The 20,317-nt window shown below is 38.6% G+C and overlaps 1 protein-coding gene across 1 annotated transcript; it reads right to left on the minus strand.

Annotated features, from left to right (window-relative positions):
• Positions 1–12,420: 12,420 nt before the first annotated feature.
• Positions 12,421–20,309, minus strand: CAV2 (caveolin 2). Its single transcript, XM_006162379.3, has 3 exons — positions 20,074–20,309; positions 19,537–19,724; positions 12,421–14,731 (listed from the first exon to the last, which is right to left on the minus strand). Exons 1-3 carry the CDS (start codon positions 20,221–20,223, stop codon positions 14,581–14,583), a joined length of 489 nt encoding a protein of 162 aa, XP_006162441.1. The 5' UTR covers positions 20,224–20,309; the 3' UTR covers positions 12,421–14,580.
• Between the last annotated feature and the right edge of the window lie 8 nt (positions 20,310–20,317).

The following is a 20,317-nucleotide window of genomic DNA, read 5'->3' on the forward strand; positions in this document are numbered from 1 at the left end:
CAGGCTGTCAGGCATGTGGGGATCCAGTGCCTTAGCCACCATGCCACTTGCTGGCCCCTATTCCTCTTCATTTTAAAAGACGCTCTGTAGAGATGCTGCCTGAAACTAGATTTCAGAAGCAAATTTTCAATTGCAGAAACTTCCTGAAGCTTTTTCATTTGTGTTTGTGCTATTAAGTGCCCGATGTTGTCATTATTATTGTTTTGGATCTAGAATTAAATCTGATGAAATTTGACTATTTTTGAAATGTAGCAGATATTTTTTCTCTAAAAGCAAATATCTCAAATTTTATTGTATTGTTTTTTCTTTTATCTGCAAAATGTTGTTCCTTGAGAGATTTTCTTTCATGAATTCCATTAAAAAACAAAACCATAAAGGCAATCTGACTTATCAGCAAAAAACTAAAACCAAATATTGAGAAAATGCTAAATTATAAGCAAACATAGATCACACTGAGTTCTTTTTATAAGTGCTTAAAGTACATGAAAGATTCCAGGTTCAGTTTATCATTTTGTGATGGTGTCATATAAGAAGTTAAACCAGCTGCCATGAAATGGGGTGATTTGCTTACCTTGACTATTTTAATAACTGGATTATAACAACCCTACTAAAATAATTCTATCATTTTTTTCAAGAATTATTTTATTTAACTTTATTTATTGTTATTATCATTATTATTTTTCAGTTTGACCAGAGAGAGACAGAGAGAGGAAGTGAGAAAGCAAGCCACCAGGTCTGAGACTTGAACCATGGTCGGCCATGTGAGAATCCAGCGCCTTTAGCCACCATGCCACTTGCCGGCCCCTCTTTTATCATATTTTAAAGATAGAAAGTCTTGGGGGTGGATGGTGTCACAATGGTAAAATGTGACGCTGTGTGAGGCTTACCTATGAGGGAAGGCTCCAGATTGTGTCTGGAGACCTCCCTGAGTGCACCAAGCGTTGACATGCCTGTGATCTGGGACTGGTTGGGGCTGCTGGTATAATAGATTGTGGCCAAAGACTAAGACTGTGTTGGGGAACTCTATCTCTCTCTCTCTCTATCACTCTCACTCATAGGAAAAAATAAATAAACTTACAAAAAAAAGATAGGAAGTCATAGTTCACATTTAGAGCCAAATGTTGATATAATTAAGGGATAATATATTCAGAAAGCATGAAAGAGAGGTAAATGAATGTTTGGCTCATTTTTTCATTTGGGTAGATTTATATCAACAGTAAAAGTAACAATTACAGTCCTTACTAATTCAAGACTGAAAATAGTATAAAACTTGGACATAGCAATTTTCAGAAAAACTGGGGTCAATGGTGAAATAAATCACCACATTCCATTTAGTTGAAAGAGTAGAATATTTACGTATTCAACAATGACTACATTTCCTCCTATTCAAGTAAACCAAAATTATGACTACTCTTTAGAAGTGTGAAAACCCATAAATGTTACCCAAAATATGGCTGAATCTCAAACCTACAGGACAGCAAAGCATAGTGCAAATTGATACAATATAGGTGATGTAATTTATACTGACATATGTATCACTTTGAAGTATACTAGAAAAGATTCAAACCATATATTAGAAGGCCACATATTTTATTAGTAACAAATCATTTAAAAATTTAATTTGACTTTATGGAAATGATAAAGCATAAAAATGACAGCCCCTGAATATTGCCACAGAATTATAAGGACATATTAAACTTGCATATTTTTCTCAAGTTAACATAAATATTTGGGATGAGCCCTTTACAAAAGCCCTTTGTTTTGTAACCCATCTGGCTTTAAGTCAGAGTTCCATTATTTAACAAAGGAAACTCTCTTTCCTTTTGGCCCCTTCCCTAGTAAATAAACTGTTTACCAGAAGTTGCTTTTACCTGGAGAAAACTTATCTCTGTACTCCTCCTGAGGAGAGAATCCTGACTACTTTTTCTTATCTCAAAGTTGTTCCCAGGAGACCTGGGAGAGTCCCACCTACGAACATTAGCAGACCATTGGTAGTCGGATGCTACATCTTGTCCCAGACATACTGTTTGGATGATATGTAGTAAACTGCCTTTTTTGTTAGAGAGAGATTTTTGCTATAGGGCATATGCATTCTCCAGAGAGACAGAAAGTGAGAAATCACTCCCCAGGGGGGATGGCCATGCCCCAGTTTCTTCTGCTCTATTCTCCTCTCAGGATCTTGGGCACTCTCACACACACACACACACACACACACACACACACGCACACAGCGTGTTGACTATGTAGGAGTCCAGTGATGTAACCATTATGCCGTCTGCTCTTCTGCTGGTCCCCTTAGTAAGCCTTCTTATCTCTAAAGCACATTCTTTTGCTGATTTCTTTCAGGAACAGAGAATTGTGATTTTCACTAACTAATTACTATTCTAAAAATTGCAGACTCACCTATAAGCCACAAGCCTCCGCTTTTAGACATTCCACCTTTTGGGGCCGGACCAATGTAAAAGACTCCTTAACGCTGATTGACAACTCCCCTGCCTCAAAACTATATAAATGGAACCACTGCATCTCAGCACCCTGAGAAAGACATGCTTGCTCCTGGTTGGTCACTCAGATTTGTGATTAGAAATAAATTACATTAATTATTATTTCTACAGAGTTGGTTATTTCCATCCACACTCCTTTTAAGACAATGATGCTTAGCATGTAAGATTTCACTCTGAAAAGTACATGTACATATATAGATAAGTTCACATTGATCATTAAGAACTCCTATAATCATATGGGAGGTTTAATTTTTACTAATTACAGAGAAAATTCTTGATTCCAACATCAGCTTTTATAACTGCTGGTGGATGAGGCTTAAGTCTGCACTGCGGTCTTTGCCTTCTTTCAAGTCAACTAACTGCAGAGGAAAATGGGAATGTGTTTTAACACAGGTATGGGGGATTACAGCTTTGGACAGCATGTAGGATCTTTTCATAGGGCCAAGAAATGAACTCTCTGTCAATTTCTTCTCTCTGCAGTTAATTGATCCTCACCTCTTTCTGTGTTTTACTAACTTGCTACTCAAAGTGTAATTAGGGATCTGGAGCTTCAGCATTGCCAAGGAGCTTGTTGGAAATGCCCATTCTCAGACCCCTCCTGGATTCACTGATTCTGAGTCAGCATTTTAACAAGATCTTCAGGTGATTCCTACGCACATTAAATTTTGAGAAGCAGTGAGGTTGAAGAAACTTGTAAACTAAGCCTGAAGGTTTCGAAAGACAGAAGTTATGCTAGCAAATACCACTCTGCTATATAAAAACCATGAATGAAGAAAAAAACCCACAAACACATGTACAAAGAGCATTTACATAATGGGACGAGTCCTAGAACTGCAATGTGGATGACTTACAGGGAATCCCAACTCAACAAGAGGAAGTAACATGTTATTAAAGAAATATTTGTAAGCAAATGGAAGGAAGCGTCATTTAAGGGGGATCCTACAGGCGAAGTTGGCCAAGCTGCTTGCAGGGAACTGGCAGTTCTTTCCATTTCTATAAACTGAAAGCTTCTTGGAATGTGAAATCAAGAATTACAAGCTGGGCAGTAGCCAAGGTAAATTTTTTTCTACAAAAGGATTTGAGCTATATTAAACTCTCCTATTAGCCACACCCAGAAGATATTGGAAAGAGGCAAGACTTGGGGCAACACCAGCCTACTAACTTTATAAGAAGACTGAGCAGTTTCGGATGGGCTTCTTCAAAGTAGCTCAAATCCATCTTACACCTTGAAGAGTCTCATGCCAGGCAGACTTCATTGCAGACTTTAAGGCTTGGATATTTTCCTTTCCAATGATCAATATTTCTCCAACTCTAAGAGTCACAAAAAATTCAAGGAAATCTTTAAATCCATCCATATTTCTTCTTGCAGTATAGAGCCTGGTTTTTATCTATCTGTCCCAGATAGATTAATGCTCATCATTGCCGAAGTTCTCCTAGGAGAAATATTTTACCATCTTTTTGCTGGTTTTCCCTGTTTTTAATATATTTATAGTCACAATTATGTGTGTGTGCCTGATTTAATAAAATTGTTGCATAAGGTAACCCCAACCTGGGCTTTTTCTTCCTCAGGGGGAAAAGAAAAGTTTCAATAAAAATCATGATTGCACAATGTTTTTCATATTTTATGTGACTTTCTTTCTTTTTAAAGAATTATTTATTTAATTATATTTATTATTATTTCTTTTTTATTTTTAAAATTTTGACCAGAGAAAGACAGAGAGAGAAAGTATGAAAGTGAGAAAGCAAGCCTCTAGGTCTAGGACTTGAACCCCAATCAGCCATGTGGGAGTCGAGCACCATAACCACCATGCCACCTACCAGCCCTTCATATGACCTTTCAAGCACACCTGGAACAAATAATACTAACAATGCTAGCATTTTTTTCATAGGTCTGCTTCACAAAATAATAATAATAATATAGGCACTTCCTCTTATCTAAGTAAATACTTAGATAAGAGATAATCATCTTATCTAAGTAAATATAAACAGTTCTGGTGATTACTCATTTCTTCAACAGGATAATAAATTTTTGGTGTTTTATTTCCAGCGCTCTGATCATTGCCCCTCCTCCTCTCACATATACACAACATATGAAATTGGTTGAATATACTAGGTATTATGAGGAGATCCTTTTATTTTATTTATATTATCTATCCCTAAATAATATGCAGTATGCCTCTGCCCCAAGAAGGCTATATCTAAACTAGAGTGAAAATGTTGGTTGCACCTTATCCTTTTTATGTAGTTCAATGCCATAATTTCCCACTTTCAATTTCTCTCCCTACTTTGATACACTGGTTTACTGCTGTCACTTTACAGACATGTTCATTTGGTGATTAATTTATTTTGATGTATTGTAGTTTACAAATTTTAATCAGAAAGAATATTCAGTTTTGTTAGAACATTTGAGAATGTTCTGAATAAATGAAGATCATATCGTGTGGTCCAATTAGTTTTTCTCTGTCTTGTAGCAAGAGGTTATAAACACTCACCCTTCAAAACCATCTAAAATATTTAATTCATCAGACTGATGAGGAAAGGGGAGCAGAGGAAAGAGAGAGTGGATGGATCTGTTCTAATCATTGCCAATGCTGGGAATATAAACTTCATGCCCTACTATAGGTGGTCATGTAATCATTATTGCAACATATAGCATTATTATGTAATATGTGAGTGAAAATTAGAGGGAAAAAATGAGCATGGAGATCACAATACTCATTATTACTATAGAAAACATTTATTAAACTTGTATATGTGCAAAATTAAATAGTATGTTGTTCTATAATATCAACTAATACTTTAGTGAAAATAACATATATAAGTCATCAAAAGAAATAACCAACTCTGTACAAATAATTTTAAAATGCAGTTTATTATTAAGCATGAATATGAATGACTGACCTGGAAAAAGGAAAGTGTGTCTTTCTTGGGGTGCTAAGATACAGGGACTTCTTTTGTTTGGTTTTGAGAGCAAGAGACAAAAGTTTAGAAATTAATGTAGAGTGTTTTCAAGGGCCAGCAGGTGGCATGGTGGTTAAGGCACTGGATTCCCACATGGCCAACTGTGGTTCAAGTCCCAAACCTGGTGGCTTGCTTTCTCACTTTCCCTTTCTCTCTTTCTCTGTATCTCTCTGGTCAAATTAAAATAAATAAATAAAAGTAACAGATAAAAATAAATAAGTAAATAAATAAATATTTAAAATTAAAAAAAAAAGTTTTTTCATTGGTCTGGTCTGGCCCAAAAAGTCAGGACATCTGAAAGGGAGGGATGCTTATAGGTTTATAGGTGGGCTTTGGAATTTCTTTCTTTTTTTTTTTAAGAGAAGTGTTTTGCTATAAGACATATTCACTTGTCAGTGAGACAGAGAGAGACAGAAAGTGAGAAGTCACCCTCCAGAGGGGATAGCCATGCTGCAATCCCTTCTCCTCTAGTCTCCTCTTGGGATTTTGGGCACACACACACACATATGTCTGGCATGAATTTTAAGCCTCAGGTCTGGAGGCTCGAACCACTGTTGAGTACATGGGAATCCAGCGATGTAACCATTATGCCATCTGCTGGTCTTGAGTTTCATAATTTTTAGGCTGTTGATAGAAAAGGAAAGTCTATGTCTCAGGAAGAGATAAGCAAGATAATGTATTTTAACAGAGATAAGAAGACTTAATACACACCACAGACATTATGCCAGGGACAAGATGTAGGAAGAGTCCTATTATTAATGGACCAAAATGTCTGTTAGTGTTTATGATCATGATTACCCCTAGTCCCTCCCAAAAGGATTTTGGAAATAGGGAACAGTAGTCAGACTTTTGTCCTCTCTCTATATATAATCTTTAGTACTGTACATAGGCAAGGACTTCAAAAGTTTGTGAGAAAATAAACTTAACATACGAGTTTATTTTGGTGCAAAAATTTTGAAATCTGTGTAGTTTTTATCATGACACCCATTTTCCACACCCTTTTTGAAGACCCACCTTTGTTTACACAAATGCTGATAATGTATAGAGGCTTTATCACAGTACCCTGCTTTTGTAATTGTTAATTTTATACACACCTGTTGAAAAGCAGTATGACAATATACAACTGAACAAATTGTAGTTATTGTGAGCAAAGTGTTCAGTAGGAAGAAAATTAACATACATGTGCTTTTCTTGGGAATTTCTAAGATAAAATATCTGACAATAAGATTGGATAACATCCTCCAAAAAAAAAAAAAAAGAAAGAAAGAAAAGAGAAAAAAGAGGGGACCAGCAGTTAGCGTAATGGCTATGTCCCTGGACTCCCATGGCTTAAAGTCCCGGTGGCTTAAACTCACACTGGGCGTGTGTGCATGCGTGCCCAAGATCCCGAGAGGAGAATGGAGGAGAAGGGATTGCAGCATGGCCATCCCCCCTGGGGGGTGATTTCTCTCTTTCTGTCTCTCTGGAGAGCACATGTGCCCTGTAGCAAAACCTCTCCGGAAAGAAAAAAAAAGAAAAAAAGAAAAGAAAAGAAAAGAAAAGAAATGAAAAGAAAAGAAAAGAAAAGAAAAGAAAAGAAAAGAAAAGAAAAGAAAAGAAAAGAAAAGAAAGAAAGGATTGGATAACATTAAAGGATGTAAAATCTGACAAGAAATTTCCAACCAAATGATGACAGATACAAACTATGGGTTCTTCCTAGAAAAAGATGTGCTTAGTCAAAACAGAAATTATGACTGTAATTTTTAAAAGATTTTTCCCATAGGATGCATACACTCACTAGAGAGAGACAGAAAGAAAAAGTAAGAAATCACCACCCAGGGTGGATGGTCACACCAGAGTCCCTTGTCCTCTATTCTCCTTTTGGGACTTTGGGCATGCACACACACATGCACACACACACACACGCCAGGTGTGAGTTACAAGCCACCAAGTCCCAGACTGGAACTGCTATTGTCTATGTGGGAGTCCAACACCTTAAACACCACGCCTCCTCTTGGCCCCTCATTGGTAGTATTTTCATGTCAAGGTATTTGGTATTGAGAAGAAGAGTCATCACTGAGCTTTTGATACATACAGGGGAAGTTTGTGTGAAGGTAGTGAATTTTATGAAATTTACAAAAGAGAATAATGGCATTTACAAGACATTTTCCTAACATTAGCTGGAGTGTAAGGGCTGAAGCTCAGATCATGAAGAGAAAGGCTGGGAGCGAAGCTCTGGGATTAGTAAGGGGAAGACTCAGTAGGGTACATGGAGCCCAGTTGCTGGCTGTGGGGAGGTCTTACCAGTGAGAATATAGCACCGATTCCATTGATGAAGAATGGGGAAACAAACAAACAAACAAACAAAAAACAACAGAAGGTGCAAGAAAAGTGACATGACTGAATGATGGGTGAAAAGATTTTGACTGGAAGGGAGCATAAGTCATTAGAACAGCCGTGCACACATCTAGACATAGAAAATCATCTCTGGTGATTCAGAGTGTGGACCCCAGTGTCAGATTCTCTTGGCTCAATTTCTGACTTTTGGCAAATTTCTCAACTTCAGAGAAACAGTTCATCTTCTGAAAAATGGGATGAGAGTGGAATCACATTACAGATGAAGTAAGTGCCCAGCAAGTTGTATGCACTCAACAAATAGAAATGTTCCTGCTACTGTTTGAACAGAGATCAGAATTTATGAAGCTATGTAATGCTTGAAGGATTCCCACCAGCTTCCTCCTCAGTAAAATAAGCACGTTAGTCCTTGCCACTGCCACCCTGGGGCATGGTGTGTGCATCCCTGCCGTGCTCCCAATGACTCCTTGTTTCCCTGCCCTGGTTAGCTGAGACAGCAGTTGGCTGGAATCGATGTGCCTTTCAGTGAGAGAAGTGAGTCCTGCTCGCTCCCTGCTCCCCGCTTTTGTTTCTGGCTCTTACTCAGTGACAAGTGACTGGAGGCAGGGAAAGAAAAGCATGCTCCGAAGATGACCTGTTGCTCTCATCTCTTCCTGATCCATTTCTGTCTCAGAGAAATATGTGCCCTTGGCTCCATGCTGTTTCCCACTCTGAGTCATGGCCCTTCCTTTCTCTCACCGTTCTCCACCCCTACCTTTTCCTATAATGGCAAAATGACTTCTCCAGCCGTGCAGCCAAGCTGAGTGACTGACCACGGCCAAGTGCAGGCGGATAGGTGGCCCTGTCCTATTTTGGGATGATTGTTGAAGTGTGTCTTCTGATTTCTCTGACTGCTGCCTGATCTTTCTTTGCCACAGACACATTGCAATAGTCAACAGCACCCAGAGGCAAGAGGTGAGTAACACCGATATAACAAGCTATAGTCGGTTTTCAGTTTTGTTTTTCTGCATTGTCTTTAGGACACATGATTCCAGGAGAGCCCTCATGCTCCCTCTCAGGGTCCTATTCATTCAACAAGACAAAAGCAAGTTTTCGTTCTGGAGAAAAAGAAAACTCTTCAGCTGAGTTCAGCTTTCTCCACTCCTGCCTCATCTCCATAGCCCCCTCACTAGGGATCTGAGGCAGGGGTATCTAAAAGCCAGACTGTGGAGGGTAAAGGTGGTGCCCTTGCAGCCTCCAGTCTCTTCAGTGAGGTGGTTTTTCCACTGTGTGGCACTCTCATATGATGCTCTGGGCCCTTCTGCTCCAGTCTCTTATATAGTTTTCAATACCTTTTCTCAGATTGTTTATTTGCATTAAAGTAATAGATGACTACTAATAGAGCAAAATGTTGCCTCACTCAAGAGTATTTTTCACTTAAAAACGCATCAGACCATAATGCTTCAATGGCAGGATTTCAGACACAATATAAAGAAAGAAGTGGGAGAGTGGATACAAAAACATAATTTAAAAATACAACAAGGGAACAGGGACCAGAGGGTTGCATGGTAGTTAAGGCGCTGGACATTCCTACATGGCTGACCACGGTTCAAATCCCAGACCTAATGGCTTGCTTTCTCACTTTCTCTCTCTCTCTGGTCAAATTAAAATAAATAAATGAATAAATGAAATTAAAAAAATAACTCTAAAAAAATACAACAAGGGGAGGCCCCCGGGTGGCATGGAGTTAAGGCACCAGACTCCCACATGGCTGATTGCAGTTCAAGTCCCAGACCTGGCCACTCTGCTTTCTCACTTTCCCTCTCTCTGTCTCTCTCTAATGAATTAAAATAATAATAATAAGGACGAGCAGGTGGCATAGTGGTTAAGGCACTGGACTCTTATTACATGTTCAAATGCAGTTTGACTCCCAGACTGGTGGCTTGAAACTCATGCCAGGTGCATGTGCATATGTGCCCAAAATCCTGAGAGGAGAATGGAGAGGAGCCTGCAGCATGGCCATCCTCCCTGAGGGATGATTTCTTACTTTCTGTCTCTTTGGAGAGCTCATGTGCCATATACCAAAGTCTCTAAAAAAATTAGTAAAATTAAATAATTATTTCAAAACAAAACAAAACACAAAGGGGCATCTTTCCATCATTTTGCTATTTAGAGATAAACAGGGTAAAAAATGGAGATGAATAGATTATGAAAGCCCAGATTATTTTTATCCTCTGATAACCTGAATCTAGTCTACCTGTAGCATTTGTTAGTTCCTCCATCAAGTCCTTCCCCTATCTTCCCTAAACACATTTATATACCTTGGAGGGAGGAAGTACACCAAATCCTGATTTCGTAGTTACATTAGCCATGCTGTTTTCATTGCAGCTCTACCTACTTTCTAATTAATTTTTTTTTTTTTTAGTTTCTTAAAGTACTGTGTAATCCTGTACAAATTCTGTACATTCTTGTTAACTTAAACAAACGTTCTGATAACGTCACAAGTTAAAGCAACCGAGCCATTATTGGTCTGATTTCTCCACTATGCTACTTAATTTGTCCTGGTATTCAAATGAGATAATGTCTGAGGCTGTGTTTTCTAAAATGTAAAACTCTATAGAAACAATGTTTCAGTATTTCAAAGTGGGAAAAAGGGTAGTAAACAAAGCAGGACTCTAAAGTGCATGTCTAAGTGCTAGGGCTTCCTGATTCTGAAAAGTCTGAAAATAAACCCAAGATAAGAGAATAGAGACCAGAGAGCAGGCCAAAGGATGAAATGCCCCTGATCGTCTTTATGTACATTTTGGTTTCCTCAACTTAGTGATTCATGAGTGAGAAGGAAAATTGTATTAGAACCAGTACACTTCAGATCTCCTTGGCGAAGGAAGACAATTACGAAGTTGAAGTGTGATTCCCACTCCTCATTCTGCAATCATCTCAAATTCTCTTCATTTACTTATTCATGTAGTCATTCATTCAGAAAATGTTGATTGAACTCATTAAGTACTGGGCACCATTCCAGAATCCCAGGAAACGAAAATGAAGTCAGTTTTTGGTTCTCAAAGATCTAACTAGCTATCTAGCGGGCTTAGTTAATAGGGTTACTATTACAGGGTGGTAAGTGATAATAAGGTTTTGCGCAAAGATTTATAAGAAAATACAGCAGAGGCACTTAATGTGGAAGAATTTGGGAAACAGGTAGAAGTTAGGCAAGCCATCGAGGGGAGAATAATGCTAGCATGGGGCAGGAGGATATAGTGCTCAGGACCGTTACATGTTAACAGCATGGGCTCTTTGCAAGCCTGCAGACCAGTCATTAATGATGACTTGTCTAATGATTGTGAAGGTCCTCTACATGTCACTGAAGAGTTTGGGTTATTATTATTCTTTCTTTTTTTGGAGAGGTTTTTGCTATAGGGCACTTGCGCTCTCCAGAAAGGCAGAGAGAGACAGAGAGACAGAAAGCGAGAAATCACCCTCCGGGGGAGGGGGGGATGGCCACACTGCAATCCCTTCTCCCCCATTCTCCTCTCGAGATCTTGGGCATGCATGCACATGTGCCCAGCGTGAGTTTAATCCACCAGGTCCAGGACTTGAACCGCAGTTGACCACATGGGAGTCCAACGACATAGCTGCACTCATCTGGAGAGGCAGAGAGGGAATGGGAGAAAGCACTCTTCCCTGGGATATAGTCACATTGCAATCCCTTCATCTCTCCATCCTTTCAGGATTTGGGGCATGCACACACATGTGCCCAGCTTGCAACACAAAGACTTTTTATTTAAAGTTCTTCGAAACTACTAGTATAAAGAACATTGAAAAAGGCCAGACACCTGTTTTATTATTAAAGGTTGGTCATTTTCCTAGATTAACTGACAAGGAAATCTATGCCAAAATCAGCAACTACTCTTCACATACTCACTTTCCAAAAATATTTTTGGACTCTAGTCTGGCTTCATGGTACAGGTATCCAAGTTCATGTGATTTATATTGTTTGACTTTCTTATTTAAAAAATTGGAAACAGAAATTTTAGTTTACTTAGGATCAGTAAGAAGAGACTATAAAGAAGATGAAATATAGTGGGTTTGTGAATAAACTACTTCATACTATTATAGTTATCAAATGACAGAAAAAGGTATTTGAAATCTTTTAAATGTCAGAAAACAAATAATTAAATTATTGAACTCATTATTTCTCACAGATATATTCCTGAAAAGCAATAATGCATATATTTATTAACTATTTTGTCTTCAATAAGGTAAAAATTGGTTTAAAAAGGTTCTTCATCAATCCCACTTTTTTTTTTTTTGATGTTTACAATTATTTTTATTACTTTTTTTAAGGTTTTTGCTATAGGGCATATGCGTGCTGGAGAAAGAGAGACAGATGGAAAAAGAAGGAAAGTGAAAAGTCACCTCCTCAGTGGGAATGGCCATACCACAATCCCTTTTCCATTTCACCTCAGGATTTTGGGCATGTGCACATACACACATGCACACACACCAGGCATGATTTTCAAGCTGCCGGGTCCAGGACTTGATCTGCAGTAGACCATGTGGGAATCTAGCACCTTAACTACCATATCATCTGCTGGTCCCATCACTCCCATATGTAATGTAACAAAAATAATGAACACATTCACAGATTTTTAGAAGGTTTATTACAGATACTGAGAAAGTCTTCCCATCATCTACAGACCCCAAATAAGAGAATCCCATGTTTGCTCATAAAACCTGGATTTACTTGGTACAAAATTTGAGTCTTTGAAATACAGTAGGTAAAAATTCCAATAAAAACTCATTTTGAAAGTAAATCGACACTGACAAGGAATACAGAAATTTTACACATCACTTGTTAGAAGTTAAAAGATTTTGTTACTATGTGCTTCTAAGTATATATATTGACTTTAAAACTTGCTAATAGCAATTTGAAAAGATAGAAGCTCATGATTTATTAAGATAAATATTTCATTAATCAAATACTTTTGGATTATCACGATGTCCAAATGTTTTAAGAAATTTTAAAATATAAAGTATGACTATGAAGTCATGAAACTGATTGACCTTTTTAACCAGCCTAGGAAAGTCTGTACAGTTAAATGAAGGGTAGTGTTTTAAGGCAATCATTACAAGAGCCTTCTCAAAGGATAATACCATGGCCTAAAGCAGTTTTGAAATGTCTCTTTTTGTAACTATCTGCAGCTTTGAGATGCCTCTTTCGTAAATACCTGGAAAACTACCTGAGCTTCACAATTAGTCATTTGCTTGATTTGGTCCCCAATCCTATTCCAGTTAAATTATCCTTTATATTCATTATCCTTTATATTCACCAGTTTGGGCAATTTTGAAAAATCTTATTAATCTTTATACAATGAAGAGTTGTCACTTACAATATTTAAAGGAATGCCAATTCAGGTTGTGATGGTAATTTTGAAATTTGAACATGTACACACTTCAAAGATGTGTAAATTATAGGAACTACTCACATCATGAACATTTTAATGAGATTTTTAAAGCAATAAAGACTCATAACACTGAAATAGGACTCTACAGTTAAAAAATGGAAGAATGACTTTATACTATGTGGCAAAACCCATAATATAGAACATCTTGGAAGTCTGCAGCTGTTAGTTTTTAACTTATGCATGTAGTTCAGTAGCATGGACCCAATAAATTGTCAGCTCTGAGTGTCTCTTTAGGAATCACTGAGTTAAAATTGTAGTTAAGTGACAGCAATAGTCTTTGTTGAAAAATGTTATTAAATAGCACCAATATTATTTAGAAATAAAGTGAACCATTAATAGAAATACAGACTACAAGTTTAATTTCGAATGATAAGAAAGAAGGCATCTCATAGAAGAAGTGAGAATTAGATATGAATTATTTTAAGATCACAGCCAGATAGACATTTGTCCTAACGTTAGTCATAAAACATTTCAGGATTTTGCTTGGAAAAGTTAAAAAGGAAAACCTTATGTATTGTTCTTTTACATTCTATTCCCAAAGAAAATATATAAATGCTTACATAATTGAGATAGTGTAACATTACCAATGAAGTTACCTTGTAAGAGACATGTTTTCTCACTCCTTCTGTGTATTAGTTCAACAGATAACAAATACAATAAAAATGCTTTAAAGCAATCTGATTAGAGCAACATTTACATTAGATACAAAATATACAGAAAAATGAAACATCTTGTTAAATAGGCCTGTAAGTTAACAATATGTTAAAGGAACATATTTTCATGACTCTACTTTCACATTTTTTTCTCATTATATTTTATAGTTACTATCATAGTTACTATGTGCATTTATTACTGCAATTTATATGATCTTTGGACATCCTATACTCAAGTGTTCTTATGACTATATTTGTAAAGGTAATTTAAAAAGTGCTACTCCTGGGGTTAAAAAAAAAAAGAAATCCCATGTTTTGATAAGCAGTTGTACACAAGACTATTGTGTTGTTTTGAGAGAACTGTCCCTTAATTACTATAAACTCATCATTATCAAATGCACACTTTTGTACTAAAGCAAAAACTGCCTTTAAAATGAAGGGTCCCAACCTACCACAAAATTCTTGCTATAAAGTCAGATGGGAAATTTGGGGCTATTAATTAGAAAAGCATTATTTGAAAAGATCTGCCAATAAACATTTTAAAATGTGGCTGCCCATCTTAATAGTTTTCTTAATTAGAGCAGTGGAGAAAGGAATAGAACAGTAGCTCTTTCATGCTTCAACAAACAAGGGACTGTTACAATTATAACAGTGTCCAAATCGCCAGACCTGGAGTCCAAGTGTTCAGTCACGGCTCTGTTGCAGGCTGACAGAAGAGAAGCTTCGTCCTATGCTTGTACACAATGGGGCAATGACAACATCTGTCACACTCTTCCATATTGTCTGCACTGAAGGCAAGACCATCAGGCAGGTCTTTACAAAAGGCATTATAATCCTGGAAAAGAGGAAGGAGAGATGTGTAAAGATTATTGGTGTTACCAAATAAGGTCACCGATTATACATGCAGGAAAGAAAATAATGACCTAATTCACTTAAATTAGGTTGAACATTTGAAGCAAATAAACGAACACTGAGCCCCATAATGACAAGCGGTATAAAAGACACAGCGCTTACAGAAGAAACAGAGGTGTAGATGATAAATGCTAATATTCTTTCCACTGGTAGCATGCTATCAGAAATAAAAACAAAATGGGAAATGTATCTTCCTGAGCTCTATCTTTAAACATTCCTACCTTCAAATTTCCCAGAGGTTCTACTTCCCAATAGCCTTCCCTATTGCCTCATTACACTTCCTTCCCCTGGACAATGTGAGATTGAACGCTTTCTCTTTATGCTTGTATAGCACAGAAATAAACGTCTTAATCTTCAAATTCGCCAAAAGGCATTATAAATAGATGCCTGCATTTCTGTCTTTCCTGCTAGAATGCAAGTTTAAGATGAGGACACCTTTTGCCTTTAGTAAATGTTAGAGCCAAAATGAATTTAGCATTCTGTTATCCTTTATAGTTTTCAATGATTACTTTTCCGTAGTAATTACACATACTGAAAATGGTTGTGAGGTATAGTTTAAAAAGCCCTGTCAATACACTGAGATAAGAAAAACTAATCTGTCTTGATGTTCTTATTTTGTATGCATTTTCTTAAGATAACTACAGAGTCTTACATTTCTCAACTAGTTTGTTTTCTGTGTAATCCTCTGAATAATGTTATCTGTTGTAGTAGAACTCTTTGAACAAAAAAGTATATGCTGAAGTCTTAGGCATTGCTGGTGACCTCAGTGGAATTTTTATTATTACCTGGGTAGGCACAAAGGAGTGAGGTTCATTTTTTTGCTTTGCTATTAAGGCGTGGCTTAAATAAAGGTCTGCTGTACTTAGTCCAAAATGAAGGCAAGTTTAGTAACTGTCTAATTGGGTGGCATAATTTTAGAATACTGAATTATTCATATTAATTATTTACATGGATTATATTTATCTTATTATATTCCAAAGGCTAAATACATGAAGCACTTTTATCAGAAAATTAATTACTGAGTGTTTCAGAGCTAAAGAGTTGAACAGAAAACCAGATGATGGAAACTTTTGATTTCTTATCTGATCGTTTCTCACTTACATGTGGCCTAGGGTCAATTGCTATAAATTGAGAACAGGAATCTTATAGAACTGGCTGTCAGGAGTAACGCTTATTTTGTACCCTTGAAATATCCAAATGATGATGTCATTATTGTGAATAATAAATGTATTCTGAAGTGAGAATATACATTGAAATCAATTATAATAACATAAATGTCAAATTGATTATAAGTTATACTATTGATATAAGACTGAAGTTCCGGGACCAGTAGATGGCGTAATGGCTATGTTGCTGGACTCCCATGTTGTCGACAGCGGTTCAAGTTCCAGACTCAGTGATTTAAATTCATGTTGGGCACATGTGCGTGCGTGCCCAAGATCCCGAGAGGAGAATGGAGAAGAAGGGATTGCGGCGTTGCCATCTCCCCCAGGGGTGTGATTTCTCACTTTCTGTTTCTCTGGCTCTCTCTGTCTTTCTGGCAAGCGCACACGCCCTATAGCAAAAACCTCTAAAAACAAAACGAAACAAAAACAAAACAAAAACAACTGAAGTTTTAATCTGAAAGTTTCCTAACCAAATCTACTTTCCTCAGAATTCAATGTAGTTTTCACTCTGCCTAAGGCTAAGCTAAGGCTAAGGAATCTTCTATCTCTATAACTGCTTAGATTGCCATACTCTAAAAGAGAATCAGGCACATGACAAAAATTGATTTTCCAGTTTCCCGAAGTGCAATTACATTCATTCTAAGACATCAATTCATAGAATGTGATAAACTCTTTTTAATTTTATTTTCTTTCAGGGATTTTCTCATTCTGGGGTAGAGAATTCAATGATCTAGTTGATATCAAATTGAAATAGTGTTCTCAACATTACAAATAGTTTTCTTTCTGAAACTCCAGATGGCTTGGAGTAACCAAAATTGGGTTGAGACTCAGTGTGGCAAACCAAACATTTCCTAAATATTCTATAACCTATAAGATTATGTATTTCTCAGTTGAACAATAAAATCCTGGGATGGAGACTAAGTTTTATGCTAACTATAGTGTCAGGCACATTGGATTGCCACAGCAATCTGCTGTACTAAAATCATTTTCTAGAAAGGAGATTGCTACTGCTCAACTTCCATCAGTTGAATAATGCATTGCATAGCATTGCAAAACTAAGAGGGCAAAAATAAGAGGGATGGATTCTCTAGTTACATTTCTTTGGTTATGATATTAATATAATTATGGCCAATTATCTTCACTTGACGAATGGCAGTTATCTGTGTCTGTGGTGTGGAATCAAACCAATTAATTGGATCTAATGTCCTATACTTCTGGTCTAGAATCAATATCACTGCATTTCTGTTTTTTTATTTACTTAAAGAGTCTAAAATCAGAGCTCTTGCAATATTCTGACTTGTCTCAAAGTTGTATTGCTGCATATTTTCATAGCTCTGTTCACTCTCACAAGTTCTTGGCATAAAAATAAATAGCCTGGTTTTTTTTTAAAAAAAGGCTTATTCAAATAGGTTTTCCTTTTGGTAAGACCTTTCTTTGCTATGTTTTTATTCATGTCATGGAAATGTATTCCATTAACAATAAGCTATTTCATCAAGGCATAAACTAACTTTCAAGCATTTTTATTTGAAATTACCCTCTATTTGCAATCACAGCAGCTTGATGACGAATGTATGATGGTTAAATGTTAATGCCCCACACAATTGTATTTTGAAAAAACAGCTGAAGTTAAATAATACATTCTGTGTGGCTAGAAGAGAAGGAGGTCGATTCACCAATAAAAGCACTACGCAAAAAAACACCTCTCCTTTTGAGGTCAGCCAGGGGGAGAGAGGCATCATTTGGTAGTTTCACTTACTTTACTTATATCTTTTCATTATTTAGTAAATGGAAAACCTGGGCGGTTTTTTTTTTTGTTGTTTTTTTGTTTTTTGTTTTTTTTTGGTCTTCCACAAAAGCTTTGGGAAGGCCTAGCTCTAGTGATCACAAATGACACTCTGTATTTCCAGACAGCTTCATAGCCAGCATTTCTCAATATGCTAATGTGATCACTCCATTTTTCACACTTTTGAAAGTGAGAAGACTAACACACAGAGGTCAGATAACTGTGTTTGGTTAATGAAGAATCTCAAGTTTTATGTGCTGATTTAGTCATCTTTAGAATAAATGTAGGAGTGCATGTCAGAATAGGAGCTAACCAACTAGCTAACCTTTGTGGATCTGACCACGTACAAAGGCAAATATTTTCTCAAGATTTGCAAGATTTCTCTTGCAGCCTTTTGGTACTTTCAACAGTTTCATCACTGACCATCTTTAGGGATCGTATTAAACCAGTGCTCTTGGTTTATCCTTTATGTATTTGGTAAATTTTAATTTATCCTTTAAAAGCCATTTACTTCCCAGACTCTTCCCCCCGTTCTAAGCCTTCCCTGCCCCTCCTCTGTGTTCTAGATCAGCGTAAACTGCATTTTCTCTGCGAGCACCTCTGCTCCTAACAGCTGCCCTCCTCTGCTGCCAATAAACTAACGATGGGTCCTATGCTCTATTCATCCTGGGCCCAGCATATGCACTCAATAGATTTAGTTTGTTGAACAAACTAGCCAGTTAACTGAATAAATACACGAAGAATCAGATGATAAAAAGGAATGAAGAATTTGGTAGCTTCGGGCAGTGAACACTGAGCATGTATTAGGGTGTGGCAATCCCATATGAAGTGGTGAAGAAAGACATGGCAGCATCCGGGGTTATACATGTCACCAGGACACCAGGACTGCCCTGATGCACGAGCTTGACAACTGTCCCAGTATTGGGGATGATCTGAATAGTCTTCCTTTTAGGATAAAGTAGATATCCTTTAACACCATAACAAAACTTCCTGCGAACCTATGTGTTCCTTATTAAAAAAAAAAATGCTTAAAATGTTCTCCAAAGTTTTATGATGCATTTTAAATGTGAATAAAGTTACTCAGAGCATCCTATCCATGTTCAGTGGGTTTCCCTATTTCTATTCCTTTTGAACTAGAGGCCACTCTCACTTGCATAATGTGTGGAAAAAGTAAGTGGAGGACTTTCTCATTTCATTCTCCTGAAGCTCGAGTTCATGTGGGCGGGGTCTCTCCTTCATTGCATGCACCCTGCCATCTGCTCTGGGCCCATCTTTACCTTCTGCCCATGGAAGGATTGTTGGCCCCTCTACAGCATGCTTACCCAGGTCCCCCATACCTGTCCAATTGTACCGTCAGTGGCACTCTGCTCAGACATGGCTTTTGTTTTACCCCAGCAAAGGTGGTGACTAAAAAGGTAATGAAAGAAAAAAGCACCCTGCCCAGAAGCACAGGCACAAGTCATGACAAGCCTTAGGAGAGAGCAGCCCTGGGGCAGGAAGCATGCCTCCCAGGTCCCCACCTCCACTCGGTTTATGTGTGCAAAGGAATATCACACCCCCGGACAGTGGGCATTCTTTCTTCTGTTTATACTCCCAGCCCAAACTATTACTCTAAGGAAAGCACTGCTTTTCCAGGCCTTCCAGTTCTTGCTACTGCTCAGGGACTGATGCTCTTTTTTCCCCTGGCAACCGCCTGGGAGATGGGGAGGGCAGGGGACAGGCGACAGGGGACGTTCCCATGTTTCAGAAAGCCGGCCCACCCCGTGTGCCCCTTCTCACCAGATGTGCAGACAGCTGAGGGTGGCAAAGAGAATTCCCGCCACGAAGGCCAGGGGGATGGCCAGAAACACGGTCAGAAACTTGTAGAACACGTATTTACTGATTTCAAAGAGGGCATGACTGCAGATCCACACTTTGTCAAAGGAGTGCGTCGTCACCGGCTCTGCAATCACATCCTCGAAGCCCAGCTGCGGAGATAGGACCGGGAGACCGGAACTGTCACCCAACCTGCCGCCCGGGGCACCAGGAGCGCTTGGGGAGGGGAAGCAAGAAGGAAAGACCCTGTTTCTCTTAGGGTCCGGGTGGGCTCACAGGAATCTGGCTCAGAATTGGCTACGCTGGTGGCCCAGCGGCGGGTGGGACGTGGGGAGGGTGCGGGTCCCGGAACCGCCGGGCTCACCAATGGATGGAGGTGGAGGTGGGAGTGGAGGTGGGAGTGGATACGGAGGTGGGGTGGGAGCGGAGCGGGCATCTGCACCCCCCCCTGGCGTGGCGGGGACCTAGGCCTGTGTGAGGCCGACCCGCCTGCGGCTTCACCTTAAGATGCGAGTTGAGCCGGTGCGGATCCCGGTCCTGGCCCAGGTCCGAGAACTTCTCGGGCTGGGCGTAGTCGACGCCGCTATGGTGGCTGTAGGAGTCGTCGTCCATGAAGAGCTGCACGTCCGCCTTCTCGGTCTCCAGCCCCATCGCAGCTCTCGGTGCGCGGCGGCTGCACCGGGCTGGCGCGGCTCCGCTCCCCGCCCGCCCGGTCTCCCCTTCCCGTCGCTCCGGGCCCCGCCCC

This window comes from Tupaia chinensis, unplaced genomic scaffold (genome assembly GCF_000334495.1).
Source record: "Tupaia chinensis unplaced genomic scaffold, TupChi_1.0 Scaffold139935_1, whole genome shotgun sequence".
NCBI lineage: Eukaryota > Metazoa > Chordata > Mammalia > Scandentia > Tupaiidae > Tupaia > Tupaia belangeri.